At 44.6% G+C, this 18,232-nt stretch overlaps 1 protein-coding gene across 1 annotated transcript in view; it reads right to left on the bottom strand.

Moving 5' to 3' along the window:
• The window catches only part of pgm2l1 (phosphoglucomutase 2 like 1), a 90,473-nt gene that overhangs the window by 42,157 nt on the left and 30,084 nt on the right, over positions 1 to 18,232 (bottom strand). Inside the window, exons 3-6 of the mRNA XM_033022165.1 lie at positions 15,398 to 15,504; positions 11,484 to 11,568; positions 8,659 to 8,742; positions 6,310 to 6,503 (exon numbers count right to left, since the gene is read on the bottom strand). Coding sequence (XP_032878056.1) covers positions 6,310 to 6,503; positions 8,659 to 8,742; positions 11,484 to 11,568; positions 15,398 to 15,504 — 470 coding nt within the window. The remainder of the gene's footprint in view (positions 1 to 6,309; positions 6,504 to 8,658; positions 8,743 to 11,483; positions 11,569 to 15,397; positions 15,505 to 18,232) is intronic.

Below are 18,232 nucleotides of genomic sequence, written 5' to 3'. Positions count from 1 at the left end.
TTATTGCCAAATGCAAGAGTACAGTGGATACAGATACATGGAAATGTCACTTCCAGTGGCACCAGGGATATAGACACACACACACACACACACAAAACAAATCATACATAAAGTACATATAACATTCAAAAGGATAAGACTGCAAAAAACAAGACGTTAATGCAAAAACAATTAGAAAGAGAAAATACACCATAGCATTGCAAGAGAGGGGGAATGGTGTTGAGGGAAAGAGAGGGGGGAAGAGAGTGAGAAAGAAACAGTGGCGCAGCGGTAGAGTTGCTGCCTTACAACGAATGGAGACCCTGATCGATCCTGACTACGGATGCTGTCTGTACGGAGTTTGTACGTTCTCCCCGTGACCTGCGTGGGTTTTCTCCGTGATCTTCGGTTTCCTCCCACTCCAAAGACGTACAGGTATGTAGGTTAATCGGTTTGCTACATGTAAAAATTGTCCCTAGTGAGTATAGGATAGTGTTAATGTGCAGGGATCGCTGGTCGGCGCGGACCCCGGAAAGGGCCTGTTTCCTCACTGTATCTCTAATCTAAAAACTAAAGAAAAACGCAGAACTGTCCATTGGTTATGGAACAAGTGTAAGGAAGGCAAATTCAATGCTAGCATTTACATCAAGAGGACTGTAATACAAAAACAGAGATGTAATACTGAGGCTCTGTAATGTTTTAAAAAGGTGGGAACTGAATGAAAGTTATTTTCTTCCTGTAACAAAGATCCCTTGATTGGGTGGGAGATTGCAACATTCACGTGGTCCGTCCTGTTTCTACGAATGCAATTAACCAAGCGTGCACAATCAAATAAGATCAAATAGAACAAGTTGTCCTACAACTTTAGGCTGTGCACGCCATACGCAAGAAGAACTCCCTTGATAATCTAAGTGTAATTTAGTTTAGAGATACAGCATAGAAACAGGTCCTTCAGCTCGCCGAGTTCACACTGACCACTGATCACCCGTTCACACTAGTTCTATGATATAGAAACATAGAAACATAGAAATTAGGTGCAGGAGTAGGCCATTCGGCCCTTCGAGCCTGCACCGCTATTCAATATGATCATGGCTGATCATCCAACTCAGTATCCCGTACCTGCCTTCTCTCCATACCCTCTGATCCCCTTAGCCACAAGGGCCACATCTAACTCCCTCTTAAATATAGCCAATGAACTAGCCTCAACTACCCTCTGTGGCAGAGAGTTCCAGAGATTCACCACTCTCTGTGTGAAAAAGGTTTTTCTCATCTCGGTTTTAAAGAATTTCCCCCTTATCCTTAAGCTGTGACCCCTTGTCCTGGACTTCCCCAACATCGGGAACAATCTTCCTGCATCTAGCCTGTCCAACCCCTTAAGAATTTTGTAAGTTTCTATAAGATCCCCTCTCAATCTCCTAAATTCTAGAGAGTATAAACCAAGTCTATCCAGTCTTTCTTCATAAGACAGTCCTGACATCCCAGGAATCAGTCTGGTGAACCTTCTCTGCAATCCCTCTATGGCAATAATGTCCTTACTCAGATTTGGAGACCAAAACTGTACGCAATACTCCAGGTGTGGTCTCACCAAGACCCTGTACAACTGCAGTAGAACCTCCCTGCTCCTATACTCAAATCCTTTTGCTATGAAAGCTAACATACCATTCGCTTTCTTCACTGCCTGCTGCACCTGCATGCCTACTTTCAATGACTGGTGTACCATGACACCCAGGTCTCGCTGTATCTCCCCTTTTCCTAATCGGCCACCATTTAGATAAAAGTCTGCTTTCCTGTTTTTGCCAGCAAAATGGATAACCTCACATTCATTCACATTATACTGCATCTGCCAAACATTTGCCCACTCACCCAGCCTATCCAAGTCACCTTGCAGTCTCCTAGCATCCTCCTCACAGCTAACACTGCCCCCCAGCTTAGTATCATCCGCAAACTTGGAGATATTGCCTTCAATTCCCTCATCCAGATCATTAAAATATATTGTAAATAGCTGGGGTCCCAGCACTGAGCCTTGCGGTACCCCACTAGTCACTGCCCGCCATTGTGAAGACCCGTTTACTCCTACTCTTTGCTTCCTGTTTGCCAGCCAGTTCTCTATCCACATCAATACTGAACCCCCAATGCCGTGTGCTTTAAGTTTGTATACTAATCTCTTATGTGGGACCTTGTCGAAAGCCTTCTGGAAGTCCAGATACACCACATCCACTGGTTCTCCCCTATCCACGCTACTAGTTACATCCTCGAAAAATTCTATAAGGTTCGTCAGACATGATTTACCTTTCGTAAATCCATGCTGACTTTGTCCAATGATTTCACCACTTTCCAAATGTGTTGCTATCCCATCTTTAATAACTGACTCTAGCAGTTTCCCCACTACCGATGTTAGACTAACTGGTCTGTAATTCCCCGTTTTCTCTCTCCCTCCCTTCTTAAAAAGTGGGGTTACGTTTGCTACCCGCCAATCCTCAGGAACTACTCCAGAATCTAAAGAGTTTTGAAAGATTATTACTAATGCATCCACTATTTCTGGAGCTACTTCCTTAAGTACTCTGGGATGCAGCCTACCTGGCCCTGGGGATTTATCGGCCTTTAATCCATTCAATTTATCCAACACCACTTCCCGACTAACCTGGATTTCACTCAATTCCTCCAACTCCTTTGACCCGCGGTCCCCTGCTATTTCCAGCAGATTATTTATGTCTTCTTTAGTGAAGACGGAACCAAAGTAGTTATTCAATTGGTCCGCCATATCCTTGTTCCCCATGATCAACTCACCTGTTTCTGACTGCAAGGGACCTACATTTGTTTTAACTAATCTCTTTCTTTTCACATATCTATAAAAACATTTGCAGTCAGTTTTTATGTTCCATGCCAGTTTTCTTTCATAATCTATTTTTCCTTTCCTAATTAAGCCCTTCGTCCTCCTCTGCTGGTCTCTGAATTTCTCCCAGTCCTCTGGTAGGCTGCTTTTTCTGGCTAATTTGTACGCATCATCCTTCGCTTTGATACTATCCCTGATTTCCCTTGTTATCCATGGATGCACTACCTTCCCTGATTTATTCTTTTGCCAAACTGGGATGAACAATTGTTGTGGTTCATCCATGCAGTCTTTAAATGTCTTCCATTGCATATCCACCGTCAACCCTTTTAGAATTAATTGCCAGTCAATCTTGGCCAATTCACATCTCATACCCTCAAAGTTACCTTTCTTTAAGTTCAGAACCATTGTTTCTGAATTAACAATGTCACTCTCCATCCTAATGAAGAACTCAACCATATTATGGTCACTCTTGCCCAAGGGGGCACGTACAACAAGACTGCTAACTAACCCTTCCTCATTACTCAATACCTAGTCTATATCCCACTTTCTCATCCACTCTCTACACACTGGGAACACTTGTTCAGAGACCAATTACCCTACAAACCCGCACGTCTTTGGGATGTGCGAGGCCATCCTACCACAACTAGAGATCAGTTCTGAACTACTATATGCCTCATTGGTGACTGACGGACTATCCTTGGTCAGACTTTACTGGCTTTACCTTGCACTAAACGTTATTCCCTAATCAAACTCGTGGTAAGCACGGAGAATGAACGTAGCGGGTACGTCGGAGCTCGGGGACGTCTCTTAGCGGCTCGTAACGCTAACGCTACTCAGGAAGAATCGCTAACGGCAGGTAAGCACGGGAAGACTCGTGAAGATTTTTTGCACAGGTATCTGTACACTGTGAACGGCTCGATTGTAATCATGTATTGTCTTTCCGCTGACTGGTTGGCATGCAACAAAAGCCTTTCACTCGCTACACTTGACATTAAACTAAATTGAACTGAACCTGGAGGAAGCCTGAACATGCAAACTCCACACTGACAGTACCCGAGATCGGCGAGGCTGTAGGTCTACGAGCTGCGCCACTAGATGCAGTTGGCAAAAAAAAAGACCATTGACACTCTCAGCCCTGACACATGGGAGGGTGCAGAACAGAGGAAAAGGGAAAGACACCCTTGAACATTTGCATAATTTATTCGCCACAAGCAAGCTGCTGATGACAAGGTCACATCTTTCCCTGTACGCAGCGAGGGCGAGGGCGAGATTAAATGAGGGATTGATCTCCATTGGAGACGCATCAGACCCGACCTAATTCTCTGCTCATTTGCACTGGTAATCAATAATTGCCTTGAGCACTAGGAATGATTGTTTCAAAATGATTGATTTTTCACTCCCAGTCCAAAAACACTAACATGTTCTACAAGTTTAAGAAGGAACTGCAGATGCTGGACAATCAAAGGTAGACAAAAATGCTGGAGAAACTGAGCGGGTGAGGCAGCATCTACGGAGCGAAGGAAATAGGCGACGTTTCAGGTCGAGGCCCTTCTTCAGACTGGTGTGAGGGCGGGGGGGGGGGGGGCCTACTCCTGCACCTATTGTCTATTTTCAGCACCCGTAATCGGGATCGAACCCGGATCTCTGGCACTGTAAGGCAGCAGTTCCACCGCTCCGCCACCATGCCGCACTTTGCTTCTGTACACCTGAATTCAATAAACCTTAATAGCCCTGTCCCACGGTACGAGTTAATTCCAAGAGCTCTCCCGAGTTTTAAAAAAATCAAACTCGTGGTAAGCACGGAGAAAGAACGTAGTGGGTACGTCGGAGCTCGGGGACGTCTCTTAGCGGCTCGTAACGCTAACGGCAGGTACTCGGGAAGACTCGCTAACGGCAGGTAAGCACGGGAAGACTCGTGAAGATTTTTCAACATGTTGAAAAATGTCCACGAGAGCCCCGAATACCAACGAGTGGCCATTACCGTAAATCTCCGAGTTCGAATCAGGGCAAACTCGGGAGAGCTCTTGGAATGAACTCGTACCGTGGGACAGGGGCTTTAACTGTCCGCTAAAAACCCAGTTTTGAAACTTTCAGTGTGCATTGAGCTTCGGCAGCTTCTGTTTTAGTTAAGTTCAGTTTACTATCAGGTGTACCGAGGTACTGTGAAAAGCTGTGGAAGCGAGTTCCAGATTTACAATTTGTGTGAAGTAGAATTTCAAGCAATCATGATAGCACCAGAACAATTCAAGATGATCAAATTATTGTTGCCCATTGGTGTTCATCATTTATTTACACAATTTGGATGAGAATGTATAAGGCATGGTTAGTATTTTCCAATATCGTAAACAGTTAAATAGTTGTCAAAAATTACGGTGGGATCTTGATCAGTTCGATAAGGGATCTGAGGAATTGCAAATAGTGTTCAATTCTGATAAGTATAAGGTTTGACAGACTGAATAAGACTATCGCTGGCAATATGTTATATATTTTTCTATAGGTCTCTTGCTCACAGGTGTACGAAAATGAGATGAAAACAAAATCATGCAAGAGTGGCACTGTGGCCCAGCGGTAGAGTTGCTGCCTCACAGGGCCAGAGACCTGGGTTGGAACCTGACCATGGGTGCTGTCTGTATGGAGTTTGTACGTTCTCCCCGTGACCTGCGTGGGTTTTCTCCGGGTGCATCGGTTTCCTCCCACACTCCAAAGACTTCTAGGTTTGTAGGTTGATTGTCTTCAGTAAAAATTGTAAATTGTCTCTAGTGTGTAGGATGGTGTTAGACAATGATCATATTGAATGGCGGTGCAGGCTCGAAGGGCCGAATGGCCTACTCCTGCACCTAATTTCTATGTTTCTATGTTTCTAATAGACAATAGGTGCAGGAGTAGGTCATTCGGCCCTTCGAGCCAGCACCGCCATTCAATGTGATCATGGCTGATCATCCCCAATCAGTACCCCATTCCTGCCTTCTCCCCATATCCCCTGACTCCGCTATTTTTAAGAGCCCTATCTAGCTCTCTCTTGAAAGTATCCAGAGAACCGGCCTCCACAGCCCTCTGAGGCAGAGAATTCCACAGACTCACAACTCTCTGTGTGAAAAAGTGTTTCCTCGTCTCCGTTCTAAATGGCTTACCCCTTATTCTTAAACTGTGGCCCCTGGTTCTGGACTCCCCCAACATCGGGAACATGTTTCCTGACTCTAGCGTGTCCAAACCCTTAACAATCTTATATGTTTCAATGAGATTCCCTCTCATCCTTCTAAACTTCAGCGTGTACAAGCCCAGCTGCTCCATTCTCTCAGCATATGACAGTTGACAGAAGTTAGGACCCTTCTTCAGACCGATTGTGGGGGAGGGGGTTTGGGGGTCTGAAGAAGGACCCCGACCCGGAAATGTCACGCCTCCGTCCTCTCCGGAGATGCTGCCTGACCCGTCGAGTTACTTCCTTTTGCGTAAACCAGCGTCTGCAGCTGCTTGTCTCTACAATTGCGAGCTCTAACCTGTGAAAGCATAGCTTTTTCAGATCTTCCATGTAAAGTGCAGAGATTTCATTCAGAGGATCCTGCCGCAAGGGGCTGACGTCAGACAAGTTCCCGTTCCAGGACTCCTGCCAAGGCTCCAGGTTTTCCTCAATACACTGCAGGATTCTCTTATCATGAGGAGCACCAAGCTGTGCTCCATTTTCCCAATACACCTGTGGAACAGAAGCATAAGTAAGTAAGTAAGTAAGTTTATTGGCCAAGTATTCACATACAAGGAATTTGCCTTGGTGCTCTGCCCACAAGTAACAACATGACATACAGTGACAGTTACGAATGATTCAGAAAACACTAACATAAATAACTCGCCACCCAAAATCAGAACGTTGGAAGAATGCTATTAGAACTCAGAACAGTACAGCACGGGAACAGGCCCTTCGACCCACAATGTCCATGCTGAACCCGATGGCAGGTTAAACTAATCTCCTCTGCCTGCACGTGATTCAAATCCCTCCATTATCTGTATATTTGTGTGCACTAATACAGCTTTTTTTATTTACTGAACTGTTTTGTTTATTATATTATCTATTGAGACCTGTTATGTTGCTGCAAGTGTGAATTGCATAGTTTCATTTTGGTACAAATGACAATTAAACACTCTTGACTATCTGAAAGCCCCTTTACTGCCCATATTGTATCTGTCTTCACCATCCCCCCCAGGCAGTGCGTTCCAGACATCCACCAACCTCTGTATTCAAAAACATCATGCATATATCCTTTATATTTTGCCCCTCTCACCTTAAAGCTATGTCCTCTTATAGACAATAGGTGCGGAGTAGGCCATTCGGCCCTTCGAGCCAGCACCGCCATTCAATGTGATCATGTCTGATCATCCACAATCAGTACCCCGTTCCTGCCTTCTCCCTAAATACCCTGACTCCGCTATCCTTAAGAGCCCTCTCTAGCTCTCTCTTGAAAGTATCCAGAGAACTGGCCTTCTGAGGTAGAGAATTCCACAGACTCACAACTCTCTGTGTGAAAAAGTGTTTCCTCGTCTCCGTTCTAAATGGCTTACCCCTTATTCTTAAACTGTGGTATATGGACACACTTATCTGTTTTGTAGTAAATGCCTACTATGTTCTGTGCGCTGAAGCAAAGCAAGAATTTCATTGTCCTATACAGGGACACATGACAATAAACTCACTTGAACTGTGGCCCCTGGTTCTGGACTCCCCCAACATCGGAAACATGTATCCTGCCTCTAGCGTGTCCAAACCCTTAATAATCTTATAAGTTTCAATAAGATCTCCTCTCATCCTTCTAAACTCCAGAGTGTACAAGCCCAGCTGCTCCATTCTCTCAGCATATGACAGTCCCGCCATCCCGGGAAATAACCTTGGAAACCTATGCTGCACTCCCTCAATAGCAAGAATGTCCTTTCTCAAATTAGGGGACCAAAACTGCACACAATACTCCAGGTGTGAAGTATTGTTAGGATAATTAAAGTAACGCTCATCGATAACTATTTGTGGAAGGGTTTGAGTTTCGTTTATTGTCGTGTGTACAGAGGTGTACAGAGGTAGAGTGAAAAGTTTTTGTTGCGTGCAAAAGACTATACAGTTTAGAGATACAGCGCTGAAACAGCCCCTTCACCGAGTCCGCGGGGAACAGCGATCCCCGCACATTAACACTATCCTACACACACTAGGGACAATTTTTACATATACCAAGCCAATTAACCTACAAACCTGCACGTCTTTGGAGTGTGAGAGGAAACCGGAGATCCCGGAGAAAACCCATGCAGGTCACGGGGAGAACCTACAAACTCCGTACAGACAGCACCCATAGTCAGATTGTTGCTGTAAGGCAGCAACTCTTCCAATGATGCTGAATACAAATGCTGTTCTTCATGTCTGTGTGTGGCCTCCCTCTGGCAATGGAGGAAGCCAAGGGCAGAAAGGTTTGGAGGGATGTGGGCTAAATGCGACTAGCTTAGATGAGGCACTTTGGTCGAAGTTGGGTCTGAAGGGTGTGTTTCTGTGCCACTCATGAGTCAAGAGTGTTTTATTGTCATGTGTCCCAGATAGAACAATGACATTCTTGCTTGCTGCAGATAGCACCCGTAGTCGGGATCGAACCCGGGTCTCCGGCGCTGCATTCGCTGTAAGGCAGCAACTCTACCGCTGCACCACCGTGACCGCCTTCAATATTTGATCAGTCTGAAGAAGGGTCTCGACCCAAAGCGTCACCCATTCCTACTGTACCTCGATACACGTGACAATAACAAACCAACACCAAAGGTGTTCAAAAGTAAGCTGCAGGACCGAATCATAAGGTGTTTGTAAATCAACCAGCCACCACACTGTGTACCTTATATCCATTGTCTTCCTTGGGATTATGTGATGCAGTAATCATCACACCAGCTGCAACATGAAGCTGCCGAACAGCATAGGGCTGGAAGGGGAAAAAACAGTGCAGTTAACAATCAATAAATAATTTGCTGATTTACCCTATGCCTAAGGATAGGAAAGAACTGCAGATGCAGATACAGTCTGAAAAAGAGTCTCGACCAGAAACATCACCCATGCCTTCTCTCCAGAGATACTGCCTGTCCCGCTGAGTTACTCCAGCATTTTTTGTCTATCCTATGCCTAAACCTACCTGACCTCCTGGTTGCTAAACACTAACTCCCCCTCGCATTCCCACACAGACCCTTCTGTCCTGGGCCTCCTCCATTGTCAGAGTGAGAGCCAGTGCAAATGGGAGGAACAGCACCTCATATTTTGCTTGGGCAGCCTGCACCCCAACGGTATTTTTGATTTTTATACAGTTTATGAATGTGTGAGTTAAGTTAGCCTCTAAATGCTGACATTTATCACAAATAGGAGAGATTTGTGGGAAGATTCTATTTAGTTTTGTTTTAGAGTAATGTAGTCTGTGTAATACTTTAATTGTATTAAAGAGTATCTGGCATTTAACGAGCATTGATGTACATGTTGTAAACTTTCGTCCCAAATATCTTTCATTTTTGGTTGGCCTAGTTCATTTTCCCATGTTTGCCTATATCTTGGTTCTTGGTTCTCCAAAATATTCCAAATGGAATTTAAACTGGAGGTGGTGGAGGGAGGGCTTAAGCCAGAAAGGGTTATTGGGAAGAAAGAGCTACTTTAAATTTAGTTGCATCTGGTTGGGTAACTATAGTTGGGTGGAGATTATTCCATGCTTTAATTGTGCGGGGGAAGAACAAATTGCTGTACACATATAATTCCGTCAGTGGTACCTCACTATCTAATAGGATATTATAAATATGAGATATTAATTTATCTGTATTAGGATGTTTATTCAAACTTCAAGAATTTCTGGATCTCTAAGCTGTAAATATCTGAAAAAGTCATTTGAGTGAAGTCCATTGGTCTGTTGTAACTCCTGAAATGAGAGAAAGGTGCCTTTCCTATAGAGATGTCCCATCCTTTTAATTCCATAATTTTTCCATTGTGTGAAACCTTTATCCAACATATAAGGTTTAAATGAAGGGTTATTTACAATGGGAAGAAAGAGTGATAGATTATCCAATTTTAAAGTCTTTTTTAATTGTTTCCAAATTCATATACCACTGTTCTGCTACTCTGCCCTCATGATTTTTTACATCTATGCAGTCACACCTCAGCCTCCCAGATGGCAGGGAAAAACACAAAGCTTATCCAGCCTCACCTTACAAGTCAGACTTCCAAACTTCATGCCCTGATTCAGTGCTAAGTTGTAGGCTCAATGTAAAGGAACCATGAGAAAGTACAAGGACAACACCAAGTTCTATCCAATAGTACAGCAACGGTAGAGCTGGCGCAGCGGTAGAGTTGCTGCCTCACAGTGCCAGAGACCCGGGTTCCATCCTCACTACGGGTGCTGTCTGTACGGAGTCTGTACGTTCACCCCGTGACCTGCGTGGGTTTTCTCCGGGATCTCCGATTTCCTCCCACACTCCAAAGACGTACAGGTTTGGCTTGGTAAAAATGTAAATTGTTCCTGGTGTGTGTAGGGTAGTGTTAGTGTGCGGGGATCGCTGGTCTGTGCGGACTCGGTGGGCCGAAGGGCCTGTTCCCACGGTGTATCTCTAAACTAAACTAAAGTTCCATAAGATGTTGAATAAAAAGTGTCATTCTCCATTGCCCAAATAACATGATTTAGCTGCAAAACAATTCCTTGTGAAATTTTCCACATTCAAAGTAATTGCTCTGACTGAGATTGTCAGTGGAGTGTTCATTAATAACAAATTAGGTCTCATGATAATAAGTTCATTGGCTGCACAAAAGAAAACTAGAGAAGACCTTCTTCCCTTTAATGTCAACGTTTGACATTACCCACCCATGAATGTTCAACAGCTAATCTATGGTGTCATAAAGACTTCAATAAATGGCAGGCTTAAATGTGTAGAAAGAAACTGTCGATGCTGGTTTATACCAAAGACAGACAACACAAAGTGCTGGAGTAACTCAGTGGGTCAGGTAGTATCACTGGAGACAGGCACAGAAATCACTATAAAAACATGGGGCAGGGAGCACAATATCTTGGCGGCCGCACGCGTGCGCATGCGCACACACGCAAGGCTTCGGCCGTGGGCCCTGTGGACGGTAACATCGGAAGCTGACCTGGTTGGTGACCGACTCCGAACTCCAACAACAGCAGCTTCGTCCGCTCCGAACCGTGGGGCTTGAATCGGCCCGTTCGCGGGGCCTTTCATCGGCCGGTGGAGGCTTCAACATCAGGAGCCTCGATCGCCTCGATGCAGCAGTTTGATTTTAAGCCGCGCCGGGCGCTGAAAGGCCCCGCGAACGGGCCGATTCAGCCCTGAGAAGGCATCTGATAAAGTCCGGATTACAAAACATGGGGGGGGGGGGGGGGGATCGTATCCCACCTCTCAAAGCAGGGGGGGGGGACGTGCCCCCCCTCCCCCCCCCAGGATTTCCGTCCATGAGTGGAGAAAAAGGATGGGTGACGTTTCGGGTCAGGAGATTTGGGTCTGAAGAAGGTTCCCAATCCAAAACGTCACCCTTCCACATTTTGCAGAGATGGGTGAGTTACTCCAGGCTTAAATGTTTTTTTTCCCCCTATCTCCATCTTAAATTTTGAGGAATTGCCATTTGCCAAAACCAGATCAGGGAATATCAGGCGCAGATAAACTCACAAACGATTCTTACCACAAATGGAGTTGGCACATACGTAGAAAACAAATACACGGGTATTTCCTTGCCAAGGAATACTGCAGCTGTCAATTGGGCAAGCCTGCAATAAATAATTTTAAAAATAATTTTCACGTCACAATTTATTCGGTAACAGTACATTTATATAAGAATAGAGAGCTTTGAGGAACGGTGAATTAATTGATATCTTTTATTATTGTATTGTATTGTATTGTATTGTATATCTTTATTGTTATTTTCCTGAGTACTCACATACCCAGAGGAAACAAAAAAACATTACTCAAACCAGTGTCCATTCAGTGTGCAGTAAAAAATAAATAGAAATAAAAATACATATATCATGAACAAGTTTAACACTACTCTCAACTAAACATCAACAGGCGTTCCGATCGGCAGCGGCACGGTGGCGCAGTGATTAAAGTGCTGCCTTACAGCGCCAGAGACCCGGGTTCGATCCTGACTACGGGTGCTGCCTGTGTGGAGTTTGTTCGTTCCCCACGACCTGCATGGGTTTTCTCTGGGATCTCCGGTTTCCTCCCACACTCCAAGGACACCCGAAAGGTTAATTGGCTTGGTACAACTGTAAATTATCCATTGTGTGTGATGGGTAGTGTTAGTGTGCGGGGAACGCTGGTCGGCATGGACTAGGTGGGCCGAAGGGCCTGTTTCCACACTGTATTTCCAAAGTAAACTAAACTAGATAAACTTTTGCATTATTAGGCACATTCATAAATTACCCATATTTGCAGAACAGATTAAGGAAATTTGCATTCACAAGCAGAGGTAATTATCTGCTGCGGAATGCACCGTTTCCATGTCACGCGAGGGATAATCACAGGAAGAGAACAAGGACATGCTGAGACGTGTTCACAAACTCCCACATCCTCTGCACACTCATCACTTTTGTGCTTGCCCTTCCACATTGTGTGACCACTCCTATTTAAATTTAAATTATATTTTATGTTAATTCTATGCAAATCATCCCATAAGCCAGTTATGATTTCATCGTGCATCCTCTAAACTCAAGTTCATCTCTTTTATATCCTCTATCTGTATTTCTATCTCATATTTCTGTCTGAAGAAAGGTCCCGACCCGAAACGTCACCCATCCCTTCTCTCCAGAGATGCTGCCTGGCCCGCTGAGTTACTCCAGCATTTTGTGTTTAAGAAAGAACTGCAGATGCTTGAAAAATCCAAGTTAGACAAAAATGCTGGAGAAACTCAGTGGGTGAGGCAACATCTATGGAGCAAAGGAATAGGTGACATTTCGGGAAAGAGAACCTTCTTCAGACGTCTCGACCCGAAATGTCACCTATTCCTTCGCTCCATAGATGCTGCCTCACACGCTGAGTTTCTCCAGCATTTTTGTCTACCAGCATTTTGTGTCTATTTTCTATCTCATACAAGACCCTCAGTTAAAAGTTACCTCTAGCCAGCGTGTTTTTTTAATGATAGTTTCAAATGGTAGGATGCACTGGCACCCGGACTTTCAAATTTCTAAAATTTACAAAAAGATTACTAAAGTTTAAAAAATAAAATGTATTAATTAAATAAGGCAGTCAGGCCCTCAAACAGTTTATTGGATGATAATTCGCCAAATGCACCAACTGCAAGTAATGAGATGCATAGCGGCATCTTATTAGAGTCACAGAGTGATACAGCGTGGAAACAGGCCCTTCGGCCCAACTTTCCCACGCTGACCAACATGTCCCATCTACACCAGTCCCACCTGCCTGCTTTTGGCCCTCCAAACCTGTCCTATCACTGTACCTGTCTAAATGTTTCTTGAACATTGCAATAGTACCTGCCTCATCTCCCTACCCCAGCAGCTTGTTCCATACACCCACCACCCTTTGTTTTTAGAACGTTACCCCTCAGGTTCACATTCAATCTTCCCCCTCCTCACCTTAAGCCTATGTCCTCTGGTTCTCGATTCCACTACAGGGCAAAAGACTGTGCATTTACCCAATCTATTCCTCTCATGATTTTGTACACCTCTATCAGACCACCCCTTATCCTCCTGCGCTCCAAGAGAGCTAGATAGGCCTCTTAAAGATAGTGGAGTCATGGGATATGGGAAGAAGGCAGGAACGGGGTACTGATTTGGGATGATCAGCCATGATCACATTGAATGGCGGTGCTGGCTCGAAGGGGCGAATGGCCTACTCCTACAACTATTGTCTATTGAATAAAGCCTTAGCCCGTGCAACCTCTCTCTGTAGCTCAGCCCTTCGAGACTTGGCATCATCCTGGTAACTCTTCTCATTGTCTACTAAAAAAAAGCTGCTTGTAAATATTATTCCCAATCACTCTTTCATGAAAGACATGTACGTCATGGCATAATAATACCCAGGTTGCATCCAAAATGATACACCAGTTCCCACACAAGTTCATGCTGTGCACTTTTAAGGGCCTGTCCCATTTACGCGACCTTTACAGACGACTGCCGGCACCCGTGATAGGTTGCCAAAATTCTCAACATGTTGAAAATTCAATGGCGACCAGAAAGACGCTACGACTCTTTGGACCATAGGAGACCTCTCACGACCTATCACGGATGCCGGCAGTCGCCTGTAAAGGTCGCATAAGTGTGACAGGCCCTGAAGACTTCAGGCAGTCCATGTACAATTCTCCCTCAAACATTTAAATCAAACTGGCTGGGTGGTCCAGTAGTGTCACATTGGTCATATATTCATATGGGGAAAAAAGCAGAAATTATTCTAGAGATCAGGCGGCAACTATTGTATGATTTATATATCAAAGTAAACATTTTTTTTCTTTTGGAAGACTGTAGAACTACTGTCTAAATATTTCTGAATATTCTCATTTTATTTGATTTTTTTAAAATGCAAAGTGTGTAGGATAGAACTAGTGCATGGGGATCGCTGGTTGGTGGTGACTCAGTGGGCTAGACGGCTTGTTTGCATGTTTAGTTTAGTTTTGTTTTAGAGGTAGAGTGTGGAAACAGGCCTTCGCGATGCCCTCACATTAACACTATCCAACACACACTAGGGACAATTTACAATTGCACCAAGCCAATTAACCTGCAAACCTGTATGTCTTCGGAGTGTGGGAGGAAACCGAAGATCTCGGAGAAAACCCACACAGGTCATGGGGAGAGCGTACAAACTCTGTGCAGACTGCACCCGTAGTCGGATGCAGGGACTAGGAGTGGGCGGCGCGACTCTTGTCAGCAGCGGCCTCTGCAGTCCGTCTGTCTTTTTTATTGTTTTCTGTCTTGTTCTATGTAGTTTTTATTGTTTTTTTTGTCGGGGTACGTGTGTGGGGGTGGGGTGGGGTGGGGGAACTTTAAGGTCTTTCCCCTGCACGGGAGACCCGACCTTTTCTTTGTCGGGTCTCCGTTGTCGTTGGGGCTGCAACGTGGAGCGGCCTCCGATAGGAATGACCTGGGGCTCCAGTCGCGGGCTGCGGGACATTTAACATCGCCCGCCGGGGGCTTTGACTCTGTCTTTGACTCTGATATGGGGGGGAGAGGGGAGTGCAGGGGAGAGATATGTTTAAGTTTTGCCTTCCATCACAGTGAGGAGGACTCACTGTGATGGATGTTTATGTGAATTGAATTGTGTTGGTGTGTGTCTTGGTTCTTTTTTTTGTATGGCTGCAGAAACCAAATTTCGTTTGAACCTCATGTGAGGTTCAAATGATAATAAAAGGTATTGTATTGTATTGTATTGTATTGTATTGTATTACTTTGAATAGATGGAGCAAACAAAGCTTATCTCACTGAATATTCTGAATTTGGGCTGGAAAACAACAGTTCACATTTTTGCACTGCTTTTCCATTTTATTGGCGAAACGAAAAGTTCACAAGATATAGGAGTAGAATTAGGCCATTCGGCCAATTGAGCCTACTCCACCAGTAAGTGCCACCACCCGTTAATAGCACCCACCTCATACTGCTACACCTGCTCTTCTCCTGACCACGGGTATCATATCCAATCACTACACCCCTCTGCTCCAGGTCCGAGAAGCACCTCTCGAGGTATTTCAATAAACCCTGCAAAAGGCAAAAATTAAATTAAGTTCACGTTTATTGTCACAGGCACAAATTATTGTCACAGGTACAGGTACAGATGTCACAGGTTATGGGGAGAAGGCAGGAGAATGGGGTTAGGAGGGAGAGATAGATCAGCCATGATTGAATGGCGGAGTAGACTTGATGGGCCGAATGGCCTGATTCTACACCTATCACTTGTGACATACTGTCTGACCCAAGAACTGCAGCATCACAGTCACATCAAGGCAGACGATGCACAAAATTACATAATTTACACAAAATTGTGAAAGAAAGACTGAAAAGAAGACATTGGTGCAAAAACATAATTAGAAAAAAGTCCATAGCAGTGGAAGAGATGGCTGCAATGTTCTGTTATTCTGTTCTTATCAGTTTCTTTGCACTTTATCTGTTTTATTTATTCATGTGTATATATATTTATACAATGGTATATGGACACACTGATCCGTTCTGTATTGATGCCTTCTATATTCTGTTGTGTTGAAGCAAAGTAAGAATTTCATTGTCCTATCTGGGACACATGACAATAGACATAGAAACATAGAAAATAGGTGCAGGAGTAGGCCATTCGGCCCTTCGAGCCTGCACCGCCATTCACTATGATCATGGCTGATCATCCAACTCAGTATCCTGTACCTGCCTTCTCTCCATACCCCCTGATCCCTTTAGCCACAAGGGCCACACCTAACTCCATCTTTAGTGTAGCCAATGAACTGACTTCAACTACATTCTGTGGCAGAGAATTCCAGAGATTCACCACTCTCTGTATAAAAAATGTTTTTCTCGTCTCAGTCCTAAAAGATTTCCCCTTTATCCTTAAACTGTGACCCCTTGTTCTGGACTTCCCCAACATCGGGAACAATCTTCCTGCATCTAGCCTGTCCAACCCCTTAAGAATTTTGTAAGTTTCCATAAGATCTCCCCTCAATCCTCTAAATTCTAGCGAGTACAAGCCGAGTCTATCCAGTGTTTCTTCATATGAAAGTCCTGACATCCCAGGAATCAGTCTGGTGAACCTTCTCTGTACTCCCTCTATGACAAGAATGTCCTTCCTCAGATTAGGAGACCAAAACTGTACGCAATACTCCAGGTGTGGTCTCACCAAGACCCTGTACAGCTGCAGTAGAACCTCCCTGCTCCTATACTCAAATCCTTTTGCAATGAATGTTAACATACCATTCGCTTTCTTCACTGCCTGCTTCACCTGCATGCCTACTTTCAATGACTGGTGTACCATGACACCCAGGTCTCATTGCATCTCCCCTTTTCCTAATCGGCCACCATTCAGATAATAGTCTACTTTCCTGTTTTTGCCACCAAAGTGGATAACCTCACATTTATCCACATTATACTGCATCTGCCATGCATTTGCCCACTCACCCAGCCTATCCAAGTCATCTTGCAGCCTCCTAGCATCCTCCTCACAGCTTACACTGCCCCCCAGCTTCGTGTCATCCGCAAACTTGGAGATGTTGCATTCAATTTCCTCGTCCAAATCATTAATATATATTGTAAATAACTGGGGTCCCAGCACCGAGCCTTGCGGTACCCTACTAGTCACTGCCTGCCATTCTGAAAAGGACCCGTTTACTCCTACTCTTTGCTTCCTGTCTGCCAGCCAGTTCTCTATCCACATCAATACTGAACCCCCAATACCGTGTGCTTTAAGTTTGTATACTAATCTCTTATGTGGGACCTTGTCGAAAGCCTTCTGAAAGTCCAGATATAACACATCCACTGGTTCTCCCTTATCCACTCTACTAGTTACATCTTCAAAAAGTTCTATAATTCTCTTGAACCTTGAATTCGGGTAGGATTAGGGATGTGAAGGTTAGTTCAAGAACCTTATGGTTGTAAGAAAGTCGCTGTTCCTGAACCTGGTGGTGTGGGGCTTCAGGCTTCTGCACTGATGGGAGCAGTGAGAAGATGGCATGTAAATGCTTTTGATGCAGGGAAGGTCTCTGCCAGTGATAGACCCGGCTGAGTCCACCACTCTTTGCAACCTCTTGTGTTCCCGTGGAAATGGAACCGTCGTGTCAGGCCATGATGCAACCAGTCAGGCTACTTTGTACAATATATTTGTCAAAATGTCTTCCAGCATTTGGACATATACCATATCGCTTTCAACTTCAACAGGAGTAAAGGTGAGGGCAAGCCTCTATTAAAATTACAATTAAAATACATTTAATCAGGTAACAAGGTGGATAAAACTAATGGCCGTAGATTTAGAGTGAGGCACAAGATATTTAGAGAGGATCAGAAGAGGCCCGCTATTCACCCAGAGAGTGCGGCACAGTGGCACAGCTTGTAGAGCTGCGGTCTCACAGTGCCAGGCACCCATGGTCCATTAGACAATAGACAATAGGTGCAGGAGTAGGCCATTCGATCTGATCATCCACAATCAGTACCCTGTTCCTGCCTTTTCCCCATATCCCCTGACTCTGCTCTATCCAACCCTCTCTTGAAAGCATCCAGAGAATTGGCCTCCACTGCCTTCTGAGGCAGAGAATTTCACAGATTCAAAACTCAGTGTGAAAATGTTTTTCCTCATCTCTGTTATAAAGAGCTAGATAGGGCTCTTAAAGATAGTGGAATCAGGGGATATGAGGAGAAAGCAGGAACGGGGTACTGATTGAGGATGCTGTCCAAATGCTGGAGTAACTCAGTGGGACAGGCAGCATCTCTGGAGAGAAGGAATGTGAGACGTTTC

The sequence above is a fragment of the Amblyraja radiata genome, chromosome 6, assembly GCF_010909765.2.
Source record: "Amblyraja radiata isolate CabotCenter1 chromosome 6, sAmbRad1.1.pri, whole genome shotgun sequence".
NCBI lineage: Eukaryota > Metazoa > Chordata > Chondrichthyes > Rajiformes > Rajidae > Amblyraja > Amblyraja radiata.
The sequence above is the reverse complement of the archived record's forward strand: the minus strand, read 5'-3'. Positions and strand labels throughout refer to the sequence as shown.